The sequence below is a fragment of the Callorhinchus milii genome, unplaced genomic scaffold (genome assembly GCF_018977255.1).
Source record: "Callorhinchus milii isolate IMCB2004 unplaced genomic scaffold, IMCB_Cmil_1.0 Scaffold31, whole genome shotgun sequence".
Taxonomy (NCBI): domain Eukaryota; kingdom Metazoa; phylum Chordata; class Chondrichthyes; order Chimaeriformes; family Callorhinchidae; genus Callorhinchus; species Callorhinchus milii.
In genome coordinates, this window is record NW_024704772.1 from 2,706,491 (window position 1) to 2,731,490 (window position 25,000).

General features: G+C 55.7%; 1 protein-coding gene across 1 annotated transcript in view; it reads left to right on the top strand.

The window, feature by feature from the left end:
* The window catches only part of shank1 (SH3 and multiple ankyrin repeat domains 1), a gene marked incomplete at its 5' end in the record, with an annotated part of 37,253 nt that overhangs the window by 10,366 nt on the left and 1,887 nt on the right, over positions 1–25,000 (top strand). Inside the window, 9 exons of the mRNA XM_042344933.1 lie at positions 11–71; positions 10,285–10,436; positions 11,063–11,230; positions 11,676–11,792; positions 14,400–14,477; positions 15,894–15,960; positions 17,549–17,813; positions 18,434–18,594; positions 24,698–24,811. Of these exons, the coding sequence (XP_042200867.1) occupies positions 11–71; positions 10,285–10,436; positions 11,063–11,230; positions 11,676–11,792; positions 14,400–14,477; positions 15,894–15,960; positions 17,549–17,813; positions 18,434–18,594; positions 24,698–24,811 (1,183 nt within the window). The remainder of the gene's footprint in view (positions 1–10; positions 72–10,284; positions 10,437–11,062; positions 11,231–11,675; positions 11,793–14,399; positions 14,478–15,893; positions 15,961–17,548; positions 17,814–18,433; positions 18,595–24,697; positions 24,812–25,000) is intronic.

The following is a 25,000-nucleotide window of genomic DNA, read 5'->3' on the forward strand; positions in this document are numbered from 1 at the left end:
GGCAGCGGAGAAAATCCTCAAACTGCTGGAGAAAGGCCTGGACCCCAACTATCACGACACGGAGACCGGAGGTGGGGAGGGGAGCACTCACTCCTGTTAATGGGGACGGGGTGGGGGTGGGGTCCCGTTAATGGGGACACGAGTAACGGGAATCAAACCTGTTATTCCCACACTCAACGGTGCGTCCCGTGAAGCGCTTTGAGACGTCTCAAAGCCGTGATAAGGCGCTATATCAAATGCAAGGATTATTATTATTATTATTATTACTGAGGATGAGACTTATCTCTGCTGCTCCCTCCCTCCCTTCCTCCCTCCCTCCCTCCTTTGCCGTGCGCAGAACTGATAAGATGCACAGTCACTACGCTCGGCAGCCATTTACCTCGAGTCCGCCGGCCCACGTGAAATCAAACGGAAGAGGTTTGGTCATTGTTTTAAGTGCCTCAAAAAAAGCAGCGAGTCCCCAAGTAAATCAGACCATTAAGCGCTTTGGGACGTCCTCCTGACGTGAAAAGCGCAATATCAAATGCAAGGATTATTATTATTATTATTATTAAACCCCACCCCCCGCGTTTTTAAAGCACTTTGTTCCCTGTCAGTTTCTCCGAGCTCCGGCCCTGTAAATGGTGTGTCGGCTTAAGGTCCCCAAAGGAGAGAGCAGACTTCCTTGGCTCAGTGAACGATGGGCTAATAACGGTTTCTGCTGTGCAATTGCTTCGCGAACGGCCGGAGCTTATTGTTTCGAGGCTCTTGAGAAGGTGGGAGGAGGATTGAGAAAGCCCAGTGGCACGTTTCCGTGCTTAACGTTTCGGGGTGGGGTGGGTGGGGGGGGGGAAATCCCGAGGAGAGAAGAAAATCGAAGCTACCCCGGTTTTGAAAGCTCCTCGCGACCTCGGACGCTCGTCGGCCTTTCCCAGCTCCACAAGCTGAAGGTCATCCAGAGCTCTGGCAGCTCGTGTCCTCTTCCCGGCCAGGCTCCGTGACCCATCACCCCCCCCACCAACACCCTCCCCTCCCCTCCCTTCATCCTCCCCTGACCCCCAACCCCCCAGCAAACTTGGGAACGTCCTCCCGACGTGCAGAATGTCATCTGTTGTTGCTGCAACACAAGAAACCAAAGGGAGGAACACTTGTTCCAAGAGAGTACTTTCCCAGTTTCCCGTCCAGGAAAAAAAAACTGCATAAAATCGGTCGTTGAATTCCTGGGGCTGTTGGCAGGAACGTAGCTGTAAATTGCATTCACTGCACTTCACAGTAATTCCCGTGAAGTATGTCTACTCAACGTGAAAGGCGCTATATCAAAGGCAAGGATTACTGAGGAGTAGATGAGAGGCCGCCAGATAATAGCAGCTAATAATCCTTGCATTTGATACGGTGCCTTTCACATCACTGAGGCATCTCAAAGCGCTTCACAGGGCTTTTTCTTCCACTGCGGAGTGACTGCGCCGAAACCACTCCCCGTTGAGCAGGCGGAAGGATGTTCAGGGAGGTGTTTCGGAAGCCCGGCGGTTGGTTTACGCTCATCCGAACTCAACGAGATCTGCCCCCCCCCCACCATCCCCTCCCTCCGCCACCACCCTTTGGAACTCCATCCCACAGTTACTTGGCCTCTCTCCCTCCCTACCTCCCTCCCTCCCTCGCCTCCTCCAAGGCTTGTCTCAAGACCATCCCCTTTGGCCGCGCCATCGGTCACCCTCACTCCCTCCCTCTAACCCTTCTGATCCCGATCCCGACCCCACCCCCGCCCCCCCAGCTCAGGTCCGAATCCCTGCCTTGCCCAGCACCTGCGTGAGGGTCCCTTTAAAAGAAGTACTTGGTTCATTGACGTTGCCAGCGCATTCGCGTCGGTGGGGGACAGAGCGTAGTCACATCGCACACGCATTGAGCACCAGCAATGTCCGATGGGATAATTACTACCCACCGATTCACAAACTCCCTCCCTCCCTCGAAGGCTCTATAACCCCACGGAAAAGCCATCGGCCAACTGACTAAGGTTAGCAGTCAGGACCTAAGTTTAGTCTCTCATTTATGTGGACCTCAGAATAATATCAAAGTATTCGATACCTCCTCCTCTCATCTCTTGCACATTAAAAATAGGCCTTTTTAATTTCGGGCTGTTTTGCGTTAAATTATTACACGCCCGGGCTCGACTCTGCGTGCGTTCTGTCAGGTGCGCGGGAGACGAGCACTCAGCAGATTTGCGATCGGCAGCTTTTGGTTAGAAACCCAACGAGAATGGCACATCTCTTGCGTTGCACCGCCCCACGTCAGCCCCCTCTACCGAGCCCGTGTCTTGGTGTCCCGATCGTTCCTGTGAGTCATTTCCAGGTCGGTGGCAAAGGGGCCGCGAGACAAACCTTTCGTGGTCTGGAGACGCCTCGAAGTGCTTTGTAGGATTTCACAGGAGAGTGCGTTTCTAGTGACTGCGTTTCTAGTAGGTTTTCCGAGGGGGTAATAATAAATCCACGTCCCCCCCAAAAAAATAATTTGGTCCCTCAATCCGCGGCCGTTTGTGGGACACTGCTGCGCGCAATTGGCTGCCGCGTCTCGCCGGCAAAATGCACAGTCACTGCGCTTTACAGTGTTATCCTGTTCAGGGCTGTGAGACGTCCTGATCGAATGCAAGGACCGTCGTCGTTATTATCTTTATTACTGTTATTTCTCAACTCGCAGCAGCTAACGACCATTTGAGCTGCGAGCCGGGACATCAAACGGATCCCCCCCCTGCTGGATGCTGTGCTTCATGCATAATGCACGGGGCGTGCGTGTGCGCGTGTGTGTGCGTGTGCGTCAGATCGAGCCAGTCCCGGCCGGGCTCATCTGCAGCAGAAACCGTCCTGGAGCCAAACTTGAAATAGATGTGCAATATTCTCAACGTGTGTGTTGTTAGAATTTAAAAAAAAAGCTCACGTGACTTCCTCCCCCATCCCTCCCGCACCTCCCTCTCTCTCTCTCTCTCTCTCTCTCGCTCTCTCTCCCCACCCCCCCCCCCCCCGCCACGCTGAGATTGATGAACCATTGCCGGCTCGGTTTATTTTTAGCGGCTCGCTCCATTAAGCTCCGGACTTGGCAGCAGAAGGTTGTGGGTGGATTCCAGCGGGTTCCACTCAGCGCTTTATCTATCATTTTCTGCGGCCAATTTGCAAACGAGCCTCGTCGCCAAACACCGGCCTTTGTTGTGAGAAAGTCTCTGGGGTGACAGTCGGCTCAAAGGAAACGCCGGGCGGAGAAGCCGGCACACTCCCGGGGGGTGTCCCGACTATCCTGGTTGGGGCTCAGCGTCAAGGAAAGCTGCGTGAGGAGAAGGAGGTTATAGTAATAATAATAAAATAATAATAAATAATCGGACTACGCTGTTGAGGCATCTCAAAGCTCTTCGCAACTGTGGCTGCCGGGCAAAATCCGCAGTCACTCCGCTTTGCCGTGCCCTGGGAAGCGCTTTGAGACGCCTCGAAGACGTGATAAGGCGCTGCATCAAACGCAAGTGCTGTTGGCGTCATTGTCATTGACAGTGATGATAAGGCTTGACCGGCAGACGCGACTGACTGCAAACCGCCCGTCACCTCCGCTGTTTGCCGGGGGCGCCGACGTGCGCAAATGGCGTCCGCTTTTGGTCCACACGCCATGCGGCCGATTCGCTCCGCGGTGTATCCTGTCAGGCGCTTTGAGACACCCAACAACTCTGAGCTGAGCTGGGGGTCGGGGAGGGAGGGGGCGGTGATCAAAAGCTCGGTCGAAGAGGAGGGTCTTGAAGGCGGCGAGGGGTGGGGGGGGGGGCGAGGCGGAGGGCCTGCGGGATGGAGCTCCAGAGGGTAGGGACGCAGAGTGGCAGAAGGCCTGCGCGCCAACGGTGGGGTGAGCGAGACGGGGGGGGGGGTGGGGTGGGGGAAGTGAAGCAGGCCGGAGCCCGCTGAGCGGAGGGCGCGGACAGGGTGCTCGGGGGTTAGGAGGTGGCAGAGGCAGCCTCGAAGATGCGAGCACGAAGGCGCTACACCAAATGCAACCGTTAATTATTATTATTATTATTATGAACAATAACGATGAATGATGAGGGCTGACTTTGGGGACAGGTGCCCCTGCGTGGAGCTAATCTCGTTACTGTAGTTTTCCAATTGCCTGGTGAGCAATGCCGTGAGGATTACATGACGAACGCATTTCTTGTTCATTAAAACCATTTCAACTTCTTAATGCGTTGGAACTAAATTGGAGCCGGGCTCGATGGAGCTCTCGAGACCCGAAGATGTGTGTCACTCGACTCAAGGCTCGCCAGGTGTTTTTTTTTTTTTTTTTTTCTCTTCCACGCAAGCACTCCGGCGGGTGATCAGAGAGCTGGGGGGCGGGGAGGGTGGTGGGGGTGCGCGCAGGGGGGGGAATGTGATCAGGAGTCGATTCCCTAATAATAATGCAATTATCATCCTTGCGTTTGACACAGCGCCGAGACCGTCGCAACAACTGCAACACAAAGCACTTCAGGTGTAATTGTTTTCAAGTGTAATAGCGACTGCGTATTTTTAGGCTATGCGGCAGGCCATCTGCACACAGCAACGTCCCCCAAATGACCGCCAATTGGACGGCCGTGTGTTTTTCTCCTCTCCCTCCCTCTCTCGCTGGGAGTCTGTCGCGGGTTCCGGGTATGACGTCCTGTTTAAAGCTCTCCCTGAGCGAGCGAGAGGACCCTGAGCGAGCGAGAGGACCCTGAGCGAGCGAGAGGACCCTGAGCGAGCGAGAGGACCCTGAGCGAGCGAGAGGACCCTGAGCGAGCGAGAGGACCCTGAGCGAGCGAGAGGACCCTGAGCGAGCGAGAGGACCCTGAGCGAGCGAGAGGACCCTGAGCGAGCGAGAGGACCCTGAGCGAGCGAGAGGACCCTGAGCGAGCGAGAGGACCCTGGTAGAAACGCGGTTGCTGGTCGATTGGAGGCTCGCTGACCGGGGATGATAATTCCCCCCCCCCCTCCCCCACCACCCGCCCCCTAAAAAAATAATAATAATGATTTGGTCACTCAATTCACAGCTGTCCGTGGGACGCTGCTGTGCGCATTCGGCCGCCATTCGGTTTCGCCCACAAGATATAAGGTTAATTCGCTTTAAGGGGCCGAATCAAATTATTATTGTCGGGGGGCGGGGGGGCAGGGGGGGGGGAAACGAAGAGAACGTGGGTTATTTCAGGATTATTTCAGCCGAGGCGAGCAGCACAGGGACCGAACCTCAGCAAATGCCCCGTTCACCTGCGCGTGGGAAGCGAGTCACTCGTTGGCGCGGGTCAATGCAGAACATTTACAGTGGATTACACAGGCAGGTGAGATAGGAAAGGTCAGGCCTGTGACTTTCACAGCGGCAATTAAGATGGGCTGAATGGCTGGGGTCGGGGTCCTCGTGTCGAGGGACAGATAAAAGGAGAGATTTGCATATATATGGGTCTGGAGACACAAGGCTTCAAACGCAGCGGGATCCGGATGATCAATAGTCATCGGTGTGAACGCTGCGCTGTGACTGACTCACTTTGCGAAGCTCTGTATGAAAAAAAAAACTCCCATATTTATATAATTTGGGGAGTGAAGTGATTTGCTCGCTCTGCGCGCCGGTGCAGGCTCAGCGGGGCCGAATGGCCTCCTTCTGAGCTGTCGCGTTCCACGTTCCTCAGCCGACAGTAAGCCGTGCCTTCGCTACAGCAGCTTTCGCGTCGTGGAGGACGTCACAAAGCGCTTCCCGGGATATACTGCACGGCGCGGTGGCTTGTGTGTATCGTGGGGCGAAACACGGCAGCCGATCGCGCACGGTCTTCCGTTGCTCGGAACGGTTTATCGGTGTTTGCCCGAATCTCTCCCTCTCTGGTGTCCCGAAGTCAGTGCAGTGCGACCCACTGTGCAGACCGACAAAACCCCACTCGCCACAGCCAACGGCAACTTGAATTTATATGTCCTTTGGATTAAAAAAAAAATTGGCTCTTCGCTTCGTGGACGTTGGCGGGGCATTGGCTGCCGCTGCTCACGCAACGGGCAACCGTGGGAGTCCTGTAGCTCAGGGGTTAGAGCCCCCGCCTCGCAAGCGGGAGGACCCGGGCTGGATTCCCGGACGGGGCGCAACATTGGCCAAGGTTCCTTACTCCACGCACAAGCCTCTGTCGGTGCTAGTCGAATGGCAGATCGCTTTCCCGGGGTAATAATCCCTTCAAAATACTGTAAATAATAATAATTCAGTCACTCAACCCGCGGCTGCTTGTGGGGACGCTGCCGTGCGCAGTTGACTGCCGCGTTTCGCCCGCCAAATATGCAGCGTGTTCTGTGAAGCGCTGCGAGGCGTCGCGAAGGCGTGACACGGCGCGGGATCGAACGCGAGGATTATTATTGTTAATCGCGACACTGGGCAGCAAAGTCCCGCGAAGAGAGCCTCGAGGCGCTGCGTCAAATGCAAGGATTGCCATTGCGGAGCGCCTCTCGCCGAGGACAAATGCCTCGTTGGGTTTCACAGAGCGGGCGGAGAGGAGAGAGATAATTTACGTGATGATAAAGAGAGGTAGTGGAACGCAGGAAGCTTCTTCGCATTAAAATCCAGGGAGGGGGCGAAGGTCCAATGAATAGACCCTTCGAGGAGAGGCAACAAGATAAGGCAAAGCTTCTTACAGGGTTAAACGCTAAGCTTGGCGTTTAAATTCCTGTGCGGTGTAGGAGGAAGGGAAGAGCGAGGGAGGTGAGGAGTGCTCTCGAGTGTAGGAGGAAGAGGAGATTGGAGTCCCTGCAGTTCGGTGGTTGGAGCACTCGCCTCGCAAGCGAGAGATCTGGGTTCGATTCCCGGGAAGGGCGAAACGTTGGGCAACTTTCCTTACTCCACCCACGCGCCTCGGTTCACCCAGTAAATAGGAACCCGGTTGTGATCGCTTTCCCCGGGGGTAATAATCCTTTCAGAAATAATAATAATAAATTGGTCACTCGATCCACGGCTGTTTGTGGGGGACGTCGCCGGGCGCAATCGGCCGCCGCCCTCTCGCCCACGGAATACCCCGTCACTGCACTTTACGGTGTATCCTGTGGAGCGCTTTGAGGCGTCTCGAAGACCCGATAAGGCGCTGTATCAGGCGCGAGGATTATTATTATTATTAAGGGAAGAACGAAGGAGGGAGGGAGGGAGGGAGGGAGGGAGGAGCGCAGAAGGAGGGAAGATTGGAGTGTGGGAAGAGAGGAGAACCGAGAGTGCGGAGAGGGTTGAGAACATGATTTTCCGCCTCTTTTTCCAATCCCGTATTTCTTTGGGGGTGGGGGCGGGAGGGGGGAGAGGGAGGGGGGAAAGATCTGGCTAAAATACTACAACTACCCCCAGGGCTACCAACATCTTATGGTTGTCTCTGGGGGGGGGGGGGAGGGGGGAGAGTGCGGAGAAAGAGAGGGAAGGGATTGGGGTCAATTTCTAAAACCGGGAATGATTCCAATCTCTGCCCACACCCCACAACCCCAACACCCCCCACCCACCCCCACCCCCAACCCCCCCACTCCCTGGTTCTGGTGGCAGCGGAGAAAATCCTCAAACTGCTGGAGAAAGGCCTGGACCCCAACTATCACGACACGGAGACCGGAGGTGGGGAGGGGAGCACTCACTCCTGTTAATGGGGACGGGGTGGGGGTGGGGTCCCGTTAATGGGGACACGAGTAACGGGAATCAAACCTGTTATTCCCACACTCAACGGTGCGTCCCGTGAAGCGCTTTGAGACGTCTCAAAGCCGTGATAAGGCGCTATATCAAATGCAAGGATTATTATTATTATTACTGAGGATGAGACTTATCTCTGCTGCTCCCTCCCTCCCTCCCTCCCTCCCTCTCTCCTTTGCCGTGCGCAGAACTGATAAGATGCACAGTCACTACGCTCGGCAGCCATTTACCTCGAGTCCGCCGGCCCACGTGAAATCAAACGGAAGAGGTTTGGTCATTGTTTTAAGTGCCTCAAAAAAAGCAGCGAGTCCCCAAGTAAATCAGACCATTAAGCGCTTTGGGACGTCCTCCTGACGTGAAAAGCGCAATATCAAATGCAAGGATTATTATTATTATTATTATTAAACCCCACCCCCCGCGTTTTTAAAGCACTTTGTTCCCTGTCAGTTTCTCCGAGCTCCGGCCCTGTAAATGGTGTGTCGGCTTAAGGTCCCCAAAGGCGAGAGCAGACTTCCTTGGCTCAGTGAACGATGGGCTAATAACGGTTTCTGCTGTGCAATTGCTTCGCGAACGGCCGGAGCTTATTGTTTCGAGGCTCTTGAGAAGGCGGGAGGAGGATTGAGAAAGCCCAGTGGCACGTTTCCGTGCTTAACGTTTCGGGGTGGGGGTGGGTGGGTGGGGGGGAAATCCCGAGGAGAGAAGAAAATCGAAGCTGCCCCGGTTTTGAAAGCTCCTCGCGACCTCGGACGCTCGTCGGCCTTTCCCAGCTCCACAAGCTGAAGGTCATCCAGAGCTCTGGCAGCTCGTGTCCTCTTCCCGGCCAGGCTCCGTGACCCCATCACCCCCCCCACCACACCCTCCCCTCCCCTTCATCCTCCCTGACCCCCAACCCCCCAGCAAACTTGGGAACGTCCTCCCGACGTGCAGAATGTCATCTGTTGTTGCTGCAACACAAGAAACCAAAGGGAGGAACACTTGTTCCAAGAGAGTACTTTCCCAGTTTCCCGTCCAGGAAAAAAAAAACTGCATAAAATCGGTCGTTGAATTCCTGGGGCTGTTGGCAGGAACGTAGCTGTAAATTGCATTCACTGCACTTCACAGTAATTCCCGTGAAGTATGTCTACTCAACGTGAAAGGCGCTATATCAAAGGCAAGGATTACTGAGGAGTAGATGAGAGGCCGCCAGATAATAGCAGCTAATAATCCTTGCATTTGATACGGTGCCTTTCACATCACTGAGGCATCTCAAAGCGCTTCACAGGGCTTTTTCTTCCACTGCGGAGTGACTGCGCCGAAACCACTCCCGTTGAGCAGGCGGAAGGATGTTCAGGGAGGTGTTTCGGAAGCCCGGCGGTTGGTTTACGCTCATCCGAACTCAACGAGATCTGCCCCCCCCCCCACCATCCCCTCCCTCCGCCACCACCCTTTGGAACTCCATCCCACAGTTACTTGGCCTCTCTCCCTCCCTACCTCCCTCCCTCCCTCGCCTCCTCCAAGGCTTGTCTCAAGACCATCCCCTTTGGCCGCGCCATCGGTCACCCTCACTCCCTCCCTCTAACCCTTCCTGATCCCGATCCCGACCCCACCCCCGCCCCCCCCAGCTCAGGTCCGAATCCCTGCCTTGCCCAGCACCTGCGTGAGGGTCCCTTTAAAAGAAGTACTTGGTTCATTGACGTTGCCAGCGCATTCGCGTCGGTGGGGGACAGAGCGTAGTCACATCGCACACGCATTGAGCACCAGCAATGTCCCGATGGGATAATTACTACCCACCGATTCACAAACTCCCTCCCTCCCTCCCTCTTGAGATCTCGGTCCTGTTACAGACACAGTCACTAGCAACGCCACCGTTTGCCTCCTCTGGACCTAACCGCCCAGGGATTCGAAGTCGGTAAAAACCACGCACCCGAAGATTCGGGGGGTCGGGGGGGTTGGGGGGGGGTCCCTGTAGCTCAGCGGTTAGACCCCCTCGCCCCGCAAGCGAGAGGACTCGGGTTCGGTTCCCGGGCGGGACAGGAAAGGGCGAAACCTTAGGCGAGTTTCCTTACTCCCCGCACACACACACGCACACACACGCACGCACACGCCTCACACGCTTTGAGACGTCTTGAAGACGTGATAAGGCGCTGTATCAAGTGTGAGGGTTATTATTCTTATTATTATTTGGCCCAGAGGGGAGAGTGCTGCCAACTGAGCGACAACAACAACAGCTTGCATTTATATAGCGCCCTTCGTGTTGGCGCTTAACAGTGACGGAACCTGATGTCGAGACGGTCGGAGGGAGGGGTGGGGGGGGGGGGGGGGAGATGACCGTAGGCACGGTGGAAGAGGAAGGTCTTTGAGCGCGACCCGAAAACCGGGGGAGATCGAGAGGGGTTGGGAGAGTGGTGTGGGGGTGGGGTTGCGGGGGCGCAGGAGCGAGGCGAAGGGATTGAGGGGGAGAGGGAGTCCGAAAGCACGGCCGCTGATAGTGGGGGCGGACGGTTTGGGGGGGGGGGGGGGGGGGGGGGAACGTAAGAGAAGGCCAGAGCCAGTGGAGCGGAGGGAGAGGGTGATGGTGGAGGGGGTGGGGGGGAGAGAGAGGGGGTGCGAAGGGATTTAAATGCAGGGGGGGAGGGTCTAAGCTCGTAACCTGTGTTACCCCCACAGAAATCCCGCTGACCTTGTGCATGCAGTTCGATGGCTGTGGAGAGGTGATTCGGGTGCTGTGTCTGGGAGGGGCGCACATTGACTTCCGGGCCCGGGATGGGATGACAGCGCTACACAAAGCCGCCATAGCCCGCAACTACACGGGGGTCTGGGTAAGCCCCAGCCGCCAGTAATAGACCGCGTGCAGCTCAGGGGTTCGAGCCCTCGCCTCGCAGGCGAGAGGACCCGGCTTCGATTCCCGGGTCAGGGCGAAATGTTGGGCAAGTTACTCCACACACACACACACACCTCTGTTTACCGGCAGTCAATAGGAACCCGGTTGTCAGTCGATCGACCGATCGCTTTCCCCGGGGTGGTGGGTGGGAGAGGGGGGGGGGGCGGGGGTGGGGGTAATAATCCCTTCCAATAATAATCATAATTCGCTCCCTCAATCCACGACTTGGGGGGGAACGTCGCCGGGCGCGATCGGCTGCCGGGTTTCGCCCGCAAAACACGCAGCCGACTCGCTTTACCGGATACTCCGCGAAGACGGTGGGGGGGCGGCGGGGTGGTGGGGGTGGGGGGGGGGGGGGAGAGAATCAGTCGGGTATCTCGTGGAAACCCATCACCGCGCGTAGGAGTGTATCCAAACCAGACTGAGAGGACCACCGAACAGGAGCCGAGCGCTGGTGACAAAGCGGGGAGGAGTGATGGATGGCAAGCCGGCGGGGTTTGTACTGAGTTTTCCTTCCCCCCCCCACCCCCTACCCTTCTCCCCCCTTCCCCCGTTGTGTTGCAGACTCTCCTGGACCAGGGAGCGTCTCCCAATTACAAGGACAGGCGCGGGCTGACTCCTCTGTACCACACGGCCATGGTGGGAGGGGACACCAACTGCTGCGAGCTGCTGCTCTACACCCGGGCGCAGCTGGGCTGCGCGGACGAAAACGGCTGGCGAGAGATTCACCAGGTAACCCACCGTTACACCTGCGACCTGTGACAACCTCCTTCTCTTGGACCCCCACACCCCCACCTCCCCCCATCACCTCCCCGCCTATCACCAGCTAAGGTCATCGTGGAGTCCTGCGGTTAGAGCGCCCTCGAGAGGACCCGGGGGGTTCGAGTCCCGGGCGGGGACTCAACCTTCAACCTTTCCCGTCAGGAGAATGCCCCTAAAGCGCTTCACAGGTTGAGCTGTAAAGCGCAGTAAAAGTGACTGTACACTGTGTGGGCACCTTAACGTAACAAGCGCAAAGGATGAAAAGACCTTCCTCTTTGATCGTGCTTCCCCCACACCCCTCCCTCCCTCCCTCCCACCCACCCTCGCTCAGGGTCAGACTCCGCCACTGCTGAGCGAAGGACAAGTTGTTGTCGTCATTGACCCTGAAAGTCGTCGTGTTCCCCCCCCTCCTCAGGCCTGTCACCAAGGCCACGCCCTGCATCTGGAGCACCTCCTGTTCTACGGAGCGGAAGTCAACACGCAGAACGCCTCGGGGAACACCGCTCTCCACATCTGTGCACTGTACAACAGGGTCGGTATCACATGTGAGTTATGTTGATTGAGTTACCGTATCTGTGTTTATCATTTCCGTTTTGTTTTGCTTTTACGTCGGCCTTTGCACCCACCAACCACCCCCCCCCCCCCCCCCCATCGCCCCCGTTTCACCCTTTCTCTTACCCCCCACCCCCCCCACCCCCACCTCCCCTCTTGCCCCCGCAACTCCCCGCTCCACCCCCATCCACCCCAACCGCAAGATAGCGGAGGGAGGGGGAGCCAAAGTTGCCAGTTGCGCACACGCCTCTGTTCACCGGCTGTTAGTCCGTTGGCGGATCGCTTTTCCGGGGGTAATAATCCCCTCAAAAAAATTATTCATTTGGTCACTCAATCCACGGCCGTCTGTGGGGACGCTGCTGTGCGCAATCGGCCGCCGCGTTTCAACCCACAAAATAGGCAGTCAATTTACTGCGCTGCGAAGCGCTTTGAGACGTCTCAATAACACGATAAGGCGCTGTATCAAATGCAAGGATTATTATTATTATTATTACTATTATTATCTCTAGTTGAGGGTTTGCAAGAGTAAAGGGAATTATTGTCAGTGTCCGAATATTCCTCCCCTGCTTGGTACAGGTTGGGGTCTATATACACACATATGTGGAGTCCTGTAGCTCAGTGGTTGAGCACTCGCTTTGCAAGCTAGAGACCTGAGTTCAATTCCAGGCAGAGGGCGAAACCTTGGGCAAGTTTCCTTACTCCACACAGAGCCTAATAATAATCCTCCAAAACCAAAAACAATAATAAATTGGTCATTTTCAATCCACGACTGTTTGTGGGGACGCTGCTGTGCGCAATTGGCTGCCGCGTTCGCCCACAAATATACAGTCAATTCACTTTACAGTGTGTTCTGTGAAGCGCTTTGGGACGTCCTCCCGACGTGAAAAGCGCTATATCAAATGCAAGGATTATTATTATTATTATTATTATTATTATTATTATTATATATGGAACAGTATATTCCTCACCCCCTTCCTTGCCTCCTTCAACCCCCGTCTCAAGACCCTCCTCTTCGATGCCCCTCCGGTTGCCCTCCTGCCCCCCCACCCTCCCCGCCCTCCACCCCCTCCTCATCCCAACCCCCAGCTCGGGTCCAAATTCCCTGACTGCCCAGCGCCTTGGGACGTCCTCCCGACGTGAGAGGCGCCGTGTAAGATGTCGTGTGTTGTCGTTGAATCCTCGGGAGCGAGTTAAAGACCAAAGAGTTCAGTGGCTGCTGTATATTTAGGAGCGAGGTGTTGGGGACACTGACTTGGGTTGAATGATCTTTGCTGATGTTTAGCTGTGTGTGTGTGTGTATGTGTGAGTGAGTGGGTACCACTGTAATCTTCCCTCCCATACTGCCATCCTCTCTCTCTCTCTCTCTCTCTCTCTCTCGTACACTCTCGCTTTCTCTCTAACTATCTTTTTCCGACTATCTTTCTCCGAATTTCTCCAACCTGTCTCTGTGTCTCTATGTGTCTCGCTCGCTGACTCTCTCTCTCTCTCTCTCTCTCGGAATCTTTCTCTCTCTCTCTCTCTGAGTCTCTTTAACGTCCCATCTCTCAAATCGTGCCTCAAACGATTTACGCAGACGTGTACAGCAGGAAAACGGGCTGCTCTGTCCAACTAGTCCACGTCTGTGTGAATGCTCCGCACATGTCATCACCCGTTCCTTCCTCCCTCCCTCCCTCCCTCCCTTCCTCCCTCTCCCACCCATCTATTCCCCTCTACCTCATTCCTCTTGTAGGCATCAACGCTATCTAATTCAACCACCACTTCAGGCAGTGAGCTCCACAGTCTCTTTCCACCTTCTGCGTAAAGCAGTTCCTACTAAATTCTCTTCTATATCCGTATCCCCCGGTTACAGACTCCCGGCGGAATATGTCTATTTATGTTAACCTTATCCAAACCCTTTTATAATTTTAAACACTTGCATTAAGTCCCTCCTTTTTGTTTTCTCTCAGTTTGTCTCTCCGCTCTCTCTCTCTCTCTCTGTGTGTCTCAATCCCAAACTTTCCTGGAGTCTCCTTCTCTCTGAGCCTCTCTCTCTCTCTCTCTCTCTCTCTCTAACTTTCTATCTCTCCGTGTCTCTCTCGCTCTGTCTCTCTCTCACTTTCTCTGGCTCGACAATCTCTCTGGCTGTTTCCCCCGACTAATCCCCGTCACACCTTGTGACAGATTGTCCCACCTTTGCACTGTTGGCCTATATTGGCACAGCGCAGAACAGGCAAATTCCGTCCATCGCAACAAACGACGTAACTTAACATTTTTTACCAGTGCTTCCATCTGCAATTTGCTTCAACATCAGAGGCCGATCCAGATAAGTGGACATGCGGTTAGCTGGTATGCCAACACATTGAATTCTATCTTATTTATCTCTCTAGATCTGTCATTTTCTCCGGTTCCCCCCTTTCTCTCTCTCTCTCTCTCTTCTCCCCTCCTCGTCTCCCTACCTGTCTGTCCATCTGTCGCTCTGATTTTCTCTGAACGCTCCCTACATCTCTCGATTCCGTCACTCTCTCTCTCTCTCTCTTTCTGTGTGTCTGTTCTCATTCTCTCCCCATCTAACGCTCTCCCTCTCTCTCTCTCTGTCCCTATTTTACAGGATAACTGCTCCCGCATCCTGCTTTACCGGGGAGCTAACAAAGACTTGAAGAACAATAACAGACAGACGGCATTCCAGGTAAGGGGCTTCAAACCTGCCTTGCAAGTACAAACTGCGTAACAACACAACCCTGGGTTTCATCGACCAAAAATATCCCAGACGCTCGATGCAAACTCCACAACTAGGTTAGAGAACGCCCCGGGGACTGTCAGTCCGTTCCCTCACCTGTGCTGCACATAACTGACCTGAAAGCGCTGAACGGGACAGTACAGAGGGAGACTTTACTCACTTGTTCTTTGGTTAACTGAGCTGTGCTTTACCTGACCCGCCTGCAAGTGCTGAGTCCATATTGAGCGGGAGGTCTTGATATGGTTCACCTTGAAGAGCTAAAGATTGGTGCGCGTGTGTGTTTTTTTCATTGTTATTGAACGACAAGATGAATGTGAGGACCAATGTAGGACAGAAGTCTCCGGGGGCCAGAGAGAGAGGGCAAGTTGTATCTCGTTGGCAGTTGGTTCTGCGTCGTGCCCTTGCTACAGCTAATTAAGCTATTTTGGGTTTGAGGCTACGTTCCTGGATTTCGCTAACCTACATTACACTGTGCCACTTTCCACGTGGATTGTAGGAAGGTTCTGTGAATGTAGGGCGTGAAGCAGAAACCAGGCTTGACTTTGTTCAACTTTCAGCTATATATATATATATATATGTACATACATACATATATATACACAGCTATGTTTGTTGTGTTTCTTTTCAAGACTTCTGTTTTGTGGTGGATTTGTTGCTCATCAAGGTCAGTTTGGAGTCCCTGTAGTGTCCCTCAGCGGTGAGAACTTTTGCCTCGCAAACCAGAGGACCCGGGTTCGATTCCCGGGCAGGGTGAAACCGTAGGCAAGTTTCCTTACACACACACACACGCACGCACGCGCGCGCACACTCGCCTCTGTTTACCCAGCAGTAAGTAGGAACCCGGTTGCGAGTCGGTTGGTGGATCGCTTTCCGAGTGAAATAATCGCTCTTAAAAAATAATAATTATTTGGTCACTCAGTCTCGACTGTGGGGGACGTCGCTGGGCGCAAGTGGCTGCTGCGTTTCGCCCACAAAATATACAGTCCCTACACTTTACGGCGTATGCTGCGAAGGGCTTTGAGACGTCTCGAAGACGTGATAAGGCGGAATAAAGCTCCTTCGGCGTGGTACCATCCTGCGCTCCCGGGCCAATTCTAACCTGGGTCAGTAGAGCGTGGATTAGAATGCTCCGTGCCCTAGTTTAAACCGTCTTAAAAGGCAGTGAAATTGTCTGCGTCATTTTATGCGCAGGTCCTCTTGGGTACCAAAGAGCAAATTAACGGGCACAGATTGTGAGCGAGCGGGAGTTGGGATGCCGCGTGTGAGTGGGGTGGAGGGTGGGGGGTGGGGGTGGGGGGTGTTGGGGAAGGAACAAAGAGAAGCTGATGGCTTTTTGGCTGATGTGCCTGTTGTGTCCTCTGTCAGGTAGCCATCATTGCCGGAAACTTTGAGCTGGCTGAGTTCATCAAAAATCACAGGGTCACCGACATAGGTAAGTCACTTACTAATAATCCTCAGACCTTCTGCTCAGTCGTGGAGTCCCTGTAACTCAGCGGTGAGAGCCCTCGCCTCGCAAGCGAGAGGACCCGGGTTCGATTCCCCGGGCGGGGAGGAACCTTAGCCAAGTTTCCTTATTACACACACACACGCGCGCACACACACGCGCGCACACACGCCTCTGGTTACCCAGCGGTAAGTAGGAAGCCGGTTGTTAGTCGATTGGCGGATCGCTTTTCCGGGGGTAATAATCCCTTCAGAAAAACAATAATAATTTGGTCACTCAATCCACGGCTGTTTGTGGGGACTCGGCTGCCCACAAAATATACAGTCAACTCACTGTACAGTGTATCGCGTGAAGCACTTTGAGACGTCTCGACGACGCGATAAGGCGCTGTGTTAAAGGCGAGGATTATTATTATTATTACCTCTCGTATCTGGGTCAGAAGATTGTGGGTTCGGAACCCACATTGGGACTTGAGCTTACAGTTCTCAGTTGGACTCGGTGCAAGGAGGAGGGAGAGGTTCGGATGAGGCATTAAAACCCTGGTTGTCATGGTTGTGGTGAAGCTAATGAGCAATTTATCTGGAGGATTGCTGACCAGGAGACCGGGAGAAACTCCTTTCTTTTTTTCCAGTCGAATCTTTCTCCTGAGATCATTGTAACCTTGGCTACGGCCGGCAACTGAGCCACGATTGACTGACTCTCAGTTGGTCACTCAAATCCACTGCTGTGTGCAGTGGCCCACGCAAAGCACACAGTCACTTCACTTTAGACGTTTGGAGACGTCTCGCAGACGTGATTCCTTTGCTCTAGTTTCGAGGTTCCCAGCGTTTTCGGAAATGGGTCAACTCGGCGACTGGAATCCGGTCATTGTTCCACCGATGGATTCATCGCTGTCTGAGCCTCGGCTTCACCGGCAGATTGTATGGAGCAGAGACGAGTATCACGGGACCCTTTTCCCGGTCGAGGATCTCGATACACCCCTCTCACTCAGCTCCCTCGGCAACACACAGCCAAGCTCGGACTTAAAGCGGGTCAACGCGTCCGCGTCACTTCTGCTGATTCACGCAAGGGATAGAGCGCAGAACGAGGCCCTTTTCGGGCTTCACACACGCACACACATGCACACACGCGCGCACACACACATGCGTGCGCACACACTCACGCACGCCCACACACACACGCGCCTCTGTCTCCCCAGCAGCGAGTGGGAACCCAGTTGCTAGTCGATCGGCGAGCGGATGGCTTTTTTTTTCCGGGGGGGGGGTGGGGGGGGAGGTACAACCCCGACACCCCCCACCCCCCCCGCCGACACACACTCCCCCCCACACCCACCCCCCCCCCAAAAAGGATCCTTTCGGATCCATTGGCATCTTCCAGGCCGAGGTGGTCCGGTATTATTAATTATTAAATAATTATTATTAGTGGTGATTGGAAATGAGGTCCAGATCAGCCGTAGAATGGCGGAACCGGCTGGAGGGGCTGAATGGCCTCCTCCCGGTCCTCTGTTGTGTTATTGTGGTGGCGGCGGCGGCGGTGGTGGTGGTGGGGGTCGTTATTAACCCGCGCCCGTTCACAGTTCCGTTCCAGGAGAAGCCCCCCTACGTGGGACCGCGGCGGGAAGGGCAGAACGTCCTGAGTTACCCCAACATGCTGCAGCGGTCGAGCAGCGACAACAACCTGAACGTCCCCGACTGGCTGTCGTTCTCGGCCGGCCCCCCGGCTCAGAGGAACCCCAATGGCACCCTGCGCAGCACCAGCAACCCCCGGGGAGGGCGAAGCCGGTCACCCTCCCGGACACGCCCGGGCGAGGAGATCCGGAGGCAGCCTCGCGGGCGGCTCAGGTACGCGGCCCGAGGCGCTCGCGACCTCGCGTCCGTCTTCGCTCGGCCCTCCTCCCCGCTCGGCCGACTCCCCCCTTCCCCCCTCTCACCTTCTCTCTCACTCTCGGTCACTCACTCTCTCTCACTCTCTCGGTCACTTGCTCTCTCTCTCTCACTCGGTCACTCGCGCTCTCTCACTCACTCTCTGTCACTCTCTGCTTCTCACACACACTCTTGCTCACACTCTCTCACACTCTCTACCTCTGTTTCTCACGTGCTCTCATTCACTCCTTTCTCACTCTCACTCCCTCACTCTCAACACACTCCCTGTGTCACTCACTCTCGCACTCTCGCCCTCAATCTGTCGCCTCTCCATCGCCCTCTTTCTCACGCACTCTTGCCCACTCTCTCTATCTCTCTTTCACATTTGCTCTCGCTCGCTCACTCACTCACTCACTCACTCACACACGCTCCCTCACTCCCTCCCTCACTCTCTCACCCCCCACTCTCTGACACACGCTCTCTCTCTCTCTCTCTTACACTAAAGCAGCATCATATCGCTCCAGTTATGGTAGGTGGCCTGAGCTTAGCCTCTCCTCTCTCACTCTCTCTCACTCTCACTCTCTCTCTCTCTTTCACAGCTCTGGGGTTGGCAGTAAGGACTCCACGGGGAACACGCTGAGCCGGATGCCTAAGCGCAAGCTGTACAGCGCCGTGCCAGGCCGTAGCTTTGTGGTGGTGAAGTCTTACCAGCCCCAGGGAGAGGGGGAGATCCTGCTCAACAAGGGGGAGAAAGTCAAAGGTCAGTACGGCCAGAGAACATGAAGCACGCAAAACACACGGTCACTACACTCTGCAGTGTGTCCCGCGAAGCGCTTTGAGACGTCTCGAAGACGTGCCAAGGCGCGATATCAAAGGCAAAGAGTTATTAATATTATTACGATGATTAAAGCCCCTTCAGATAATAATAATAATAATAATAATAATAATAATAATATAGTAACAGATGTATTTGTATTAGATGGTGTGTCTCTGTGTTTGTATGGAGTAAGGAGACTTTCCTAAGGTTTCGCCCCGCCCTGACCCGCCCGGGAATCGAACCCGGGTCCTCTCGCTTGCGAGGCGAGGGGCTCCGACCCCCGAGCCACAGGGACGCCGCAGACGACGCTGGCGAGGCTGCAGCGTGAGGGGAACACGTTGCTCGAAACGCTTATCGGCTAAAAAAAAAAAAAAAATTGCAGCGTTTCACACAGTTTTCCGTCACGACCATCACAAGTCTGTAACGGGGGGAAAAAAAATCACTCGACAGTTGTCGAATTTTTCTGGGGGCCATTCAGCCTGCGGTGCAAAGAGCTGTCTCTTTGGTCCCACTCTTTATTTTCTTTTCCCTTTTTTTCCTTCGTTCCGGCCTCAAAATACGCAGCGAAGCGCTTTGAGACGTCTCAGCGACGCGATATGGCGCTGTGCCAAACGCAAGGATTATTATTATTATTATTAGTTTGTCTTTGTCTAATGATCCCTCCGTCTCGCCTCCCCACCCCCCTCCGCACCCCGCACCCCGCACCCTTGCCTCCTTCAAGTCCTGTCCGAAGAAGAACTTCCTCTTCGACCGTGCTTTCGACCGCCCCGCGGCCCCACAAACCCCCCCCCTTTGCCCTCCACCCCTCCTGATCCCAAAAACCCCCCCGACCGTCCAGACATAAAGGACACGAGCTATACAAGTGCAATGTGTTGGTGGTGGTGGTGTTGAAAGCTATTAAGGATTCTGCTTTGATAGAGTGCTCCATATCCTTAGAAATGTTTATTAGAAAAAATCCTGCAATCTCTCTCCCTCTCCCTCTCCCTCTCTCTCTCTCTCTCTCCCTTAAATTACCAGCGCCTAATTACCGAATCACTGACTCGTGGAAATACTTTCTCCCCATTTGCCTCATGAAAACCCTCTGGGAATTCAGGACATCTCCATCTCCTCTTAACCTCCTTTGTTCGAGCGAAAAAGCTCGAGGTTTCGCATCTATTCTGAAAGAGTAGTCCATCACGTTCCCCTTTTCCTCCTTTGCCGCACTTTCAAGACGGAGGCAGATAAATATTTGTCAGGTCCGGGTTTTGAGGGACGTGGGATGAGGGCGGGTAACTGGATTTGAGGTGCGTGATCAGCCATGGCCTCAAAATGGCGGAACAGGCTCGCGGGGCTGAATGGCCTCCTCCTGTACATCCTATGTCGAGGTATCTGTGCGTTGGCAAAGCAGCTGGTGTCAAGGTTGGTCTCGTAGTTGGAATTCTTCCCAATCGCTCGTGGCTTGGACTCGGTGTCACTTCACAACCCCCCATCAAGGTTAGCAATTAAATATGGATTCCCTGGCGCTTGACAGTGGCGGAGCAGTGCTCCGAGCCTGTGTGTGTGTGTGTGTGGGTGGGGGGGGGGGGTAACTGTAGGAGAACTGCAGCAGCGGGCGGGGGGGGGGGTGGGTGGAGTGCGTGTGGGGGGAGGAATCAGACTCACGGGGGTGAGGGTGGGTTAATGAGCGCGTGGCGGGATCTCCTGCTTGCTCCCTCCGCCCTGCGAGCGGCAGGGACGAACGAAACGGCAGCGGACTGGAGGTATTTCGAGGCGAGAGAGGGATGGGGTGAAAATTACGACGTTCCTTAACAAGATTTGATGAGTTAATTAACGTTAAACGCATCAAAGCCTTCGATGGCGGTCTTTTTCACCCCAGTTCCCCCGCCTGGTGGTGAGCGCTTTTTACCAGCGAGCAAACTGGCTGTTTGAGACCGGTTGGTAACGCCAATCCCTCGAGTCCTACTGATCACCAAATTCGTTCTGCCCTCTATCCGCCTCTGTCTGTGTCTCTCTCTGTCTCTCTCTCTCTCTCTCTGTCTTTTGCTCTGACCCATCTTTCTACTCCCTGTAGCTCGGGGGGGGGGGGGGGTGGGGGTTAGACCACTCGCCCCGCAAGCGAGAGGACCTGGGTTCGATTCCCGGGCAGGACGAAACCTTGGGCAGGTTTCCTCACTCCCCCCCACCCTCACACGCACACGCACACGCACGCACGCACACGCGCACACGCGCGTAGCGGTAGGAACCCGACTGATTGGCGGATCGCTTTTCCCGGGGGTACTAATCCCCCTTAAGTAATAATAATTTGGTCGCTCAATCCGCGACTGTTTGCGGGTGGGGGGGGGGGGGAGCGCCCTACAGTGAACCGACCGCTCTCTGGCCCTGTCCTGACCCGCCCGGGAACCGGACCCTGGTCCGCCCGCCCGCTCGCCCGCTCGCCCGCCCGCCCGGCGAGGGGTCTAACCCCTGAGCCACGGGGGCTCCTGTGATGGCTGGAGCGTGGGCGTGGGGTGGTGGGGGGGGGGTGGGCAGGGGTCCCTTCACCACACGCCCACCCGCCCACCCACCCACCCAGTGTATGGATTGCTGGAATTGGCCTTGGATGGCGATGGCGGTGGCGGTGGCGGTGGCGGTGGCGATGGCGGTGGCGATGGCGGTGGCGATGGCGGTGGCGATAGCGGGTGGGGTGGCGATGGCGGTGGCGATGGCGGTGGCGATGGCGGTGGCGATAGCGGTGGCGATGGCGATGGCGATGGCGGTGGGACCGGTGGTGGTTGGGGTGGGGGTTCGTGGGGGGAATCGAGCCTCCGGCTGTGTGTGTGTGCGTGTGCGTGTGTGTGTGTGTGTGTAACAGCCGTGGGTTAACCCACGGCCGGTTGCCAGGGCGACGTGAACCCTCGGCGATTGCCACGGCAACCATCAACCCTCGCACGTCACCGTGGCAACGCCAGATCTGAGCAGCCCCGCGCACCACTCCCTCCATTGATCCAATCAGCAATGCGTGAAAGAGTTGGTTGACGAACAAAAAAGAAGCCCCCACTCCCCCCCCCCTCCCCCCAAACCCCCCAACCCCCCCAGCGCCCCCCCCACCCCCCACCCCCCCACCCCCCCCCACCCCCTCCTCCTCGGCCACCCGTACAGAGCTCGCGTCGGCCGATGCCTTTTATTCCGCCGTTGCCATGGAAACCAAACCGGTGCCAGGTGAGGGGGTCAAGGGCGGAGAGAGGGGGGGAGACGCTCGCCCGGTTTGCCCGCGTGTGCCCGCGTGTGCGCGCGTGTGTGTGTGCGCGTGTCGGGCGCGCGTGTCGCGCGTGTGTGTTGTGTGTGTGTTGTGTGTCTGTGTGTGTGTGTGTGTTGTGTGTGTTGTATGTGTGTTGTGTGTGTGTTGTGTGTCTGTGTGTGTGTGTGTTGTGTGTTGTGTGTGTGTTGTGTGTGTGTTGTGTGTGTGTTGTGTGTGTGTTGTGTGTGTGTGTGTGTGTGTGTCCGTCCGGAATCGAGTCTCCCCTCCATTGCATTGACTGCGCTCGGAACATGCCTTTCCCTTCGGCTGTTTCGTCAGCTTCCTCGTCTACCCTTCATTCGCCTCTCTCTCTCTCTCTCTCCCTCTCTCTCCTTCTCTCCTTCTCTCCTTCTCTCTCTCTCCTCTCTCTCCTCTCTCTCTCTCTCTCTCCTCCTCTCTCCCTCTCTCTCTCTCCGTTCCAGCGTTCCCGACTCCGCGGATGTACCGATTCGCTGCTCCTTGTTGCCCGCACCTCCGCCTTAATCCTTCTCTCTCTCTCTCTCTCTCTTTCTTTCTTTCTCTTTCTCTCGTGCTTTGCTTCACTCTCACTTTCCTCTCTTTGTATGCCTTCACCCCCCCCCCCCCCCTCCGCCCCTCCCTCCCTCCCTCCCTCCCTCCCACCCCTTGCACTCAACTTCCTCTCCCCCAGGGCTCGGAGCAGCTCCATCATCTCTCTCTCTCTCTCTCTCCCTCTCCGAGGCTCTCGCTCGTCCCCTTTTAGTGCCTTTTTTTTGCCCCCCCCCCCCCCCCCCACCAACCCCTTTGCTTTCTGCAGCGTTGATATTTCCTTTGATATCTCCCAATCGTTCCCCCCGGCAAGTATTAGCTCAACGAACGGGCGAGTGGGTCTCTCGCTCCCTACGACTGTAATGTCCCCCCCATCCCCCCCCGTTCCCCCCACCCGCGGAAACTCGACAGAGTCGACCTCACGGTGCAGTCCGAGACCCTCGGGGCGGCGAGAGAACTTAACTCTCTTTATTCCCGGGACTGGAGCAGTCCGTCCCGCGTGGCCGAGTCCCTGAGCGTCAGGACCCGGTTGGCGAAACGGCAGTGGAGCAACTGCCCCGTAGAGGAGAAGCTTAGTCGGGGTGGGGGGGGGTGGGGGGTGGGGGGTGGGGGGGCTTTTCTACGAGGGCAGCCCCTCGATGAGCTGACGGAGGTAACGGATGGAGAGACAGAGGCGGGAGCTCGCAGTGGGTAGGATGCGAGAGCGGAGGGTGTTTGGGGGAAACAGTTGGCGCCGCCTCGCCCGAGGCGACACGTGAGACGTGCGGAGAGGGTCCGCAACCGGCTAATAAGCAAGCGGGAGGAGGTGGGTGGGGGGGCGGTGGGGTGGGGTGGGGTGGGGAGCGGACGCCCCTTGCCTTTCGTACAGCCCCTCACCGCGCCTTCGAGATGCCCCGGAGCGCTTCACGGGAAACGCCGCCAAGTCGACCGACCGTGCATTTCGTGGGCACATTGCGCCCAGCGACGTCCCCACAAACAGCCGCGGATTGGAGTGACCCCATTTTTTTGGGGGGAAGGGATTATTATCCCCCGGGATAGTAATCCACCAATCGACGTAACAACCGGGTTCCTACTTATTGCTGGGTAACCAGAGGCGTGTGCGCGCGTGTGTGCGTGCGTGCGTGCGTGTGTGCGCGTGTGCAGTCAGGAAACTTGCCCAACATTTCGTCCTCTCCCGGAATCGAACCCGGGTCCTTTCGCTGGCGAGGCGGGGGCTCGAGCCACTGAGCCGCAGGACTCCTCGACAAGGGAGTCGGGTTAGAGCAGAGTTGGGTGGGGGGTGTGGGAGAGAATTTGAACGGAATACTGTTTGCGGAGAACATGAGAGCGATTGTGTATTGTACATATCTGAAGCACAGTGCTGGGTTTCCGGGTGTGTCAAGACACCCACCCGACCAAAACGAAAGCATATGTATATTATATATACCGACGAGCTAATTCGAACAGGACTGAAACTCTCCCATCAAATGACTCCTCTCTCATAAGAAGTGGCCGGGAAGGCTCAGCAGGTCAGGCAGCATCTATGGAGAGAGGAAAACTAATTAACCTGACAGGTCGAGGATTGGTTCAGGCGGCGGATAAGGTGTGAGTGAACAGCGTTGTTCCTCTGTTCACTCACTCACTCTTTGGATGGTCTATGGTCCAAGGAACCAGGTTGTTAGTCGATTGGCGGAGTAATAATCCCTTAAAAAAAACATTGAATAAAATAGTAATTTGGTCATTTAATCCACGACTGTTTGTGGCGGACGTCGCGGGCGCAATCGGCTGCCGCGGTTCGCCCCCAAAATGCACGGTCACTCCACTTCGCGGCGCATAAGTGAAGACAGAGGCGGCCGCGAAGCGCTTTGAGACGTCTCGAAGACGTGATGAGGCGCCGGGTCAAACGCCGGGGTTATCATCGCGAGACGGAGACGGAGGTTGGGATTTGCGTAAAAAAACTGTCGTGAGCTTTTTGGCGCATCCATTGAGATGATCGGTCCTGTAACCTGGCGATGGTCGGCTCGTGACTCGCACGCCAACGGCTTGCGTTGCCTACCCCAGAGAGAGACCTAAGGGGAAACGGGGTAGAGAGTTGATGTGGCTTTGCCCCTCAATACCTCCGCAACGGCTGACCCCTTACCAACCTGTCCGCGCTCTCCGCTCAGCCTGTTCCACCCAAATCTGATCCCGACCACCCCCTTCCACCAGCTCGGGTCCAAATTCCCCGACTGTCCAGCGCCTTCGGACGTCCTTCCGACGTCTGACCTTGTTATAACATCTCTCTCTCTCTCTCTCTCTCTCCAGTCCTCAGCATCGGGGAAGGAGGGTTTTGGGAAGGCACTGTCAAAGGTCGAACTGGCTGGTTCCCGGCAGAGAATGTGGAAGAAATACCCAATAAACCTCAGGAAGGAAAGCAAGGTACGACGGGAAATCTCCACAGAGTCGCTGCTCGTTACCAACGGCAACGGGTTTCTCCGCAAACTGCTGCCCTCACCTCTTCCCAGCCTCGTCTCACATAGAATCTTATCGCCCCCTCATCGATCGCTCCACGGGTTCAGTAATCGTCGTCATCGGAAGCGTGATAGTCCTCGCATTTGACCCAGCGCC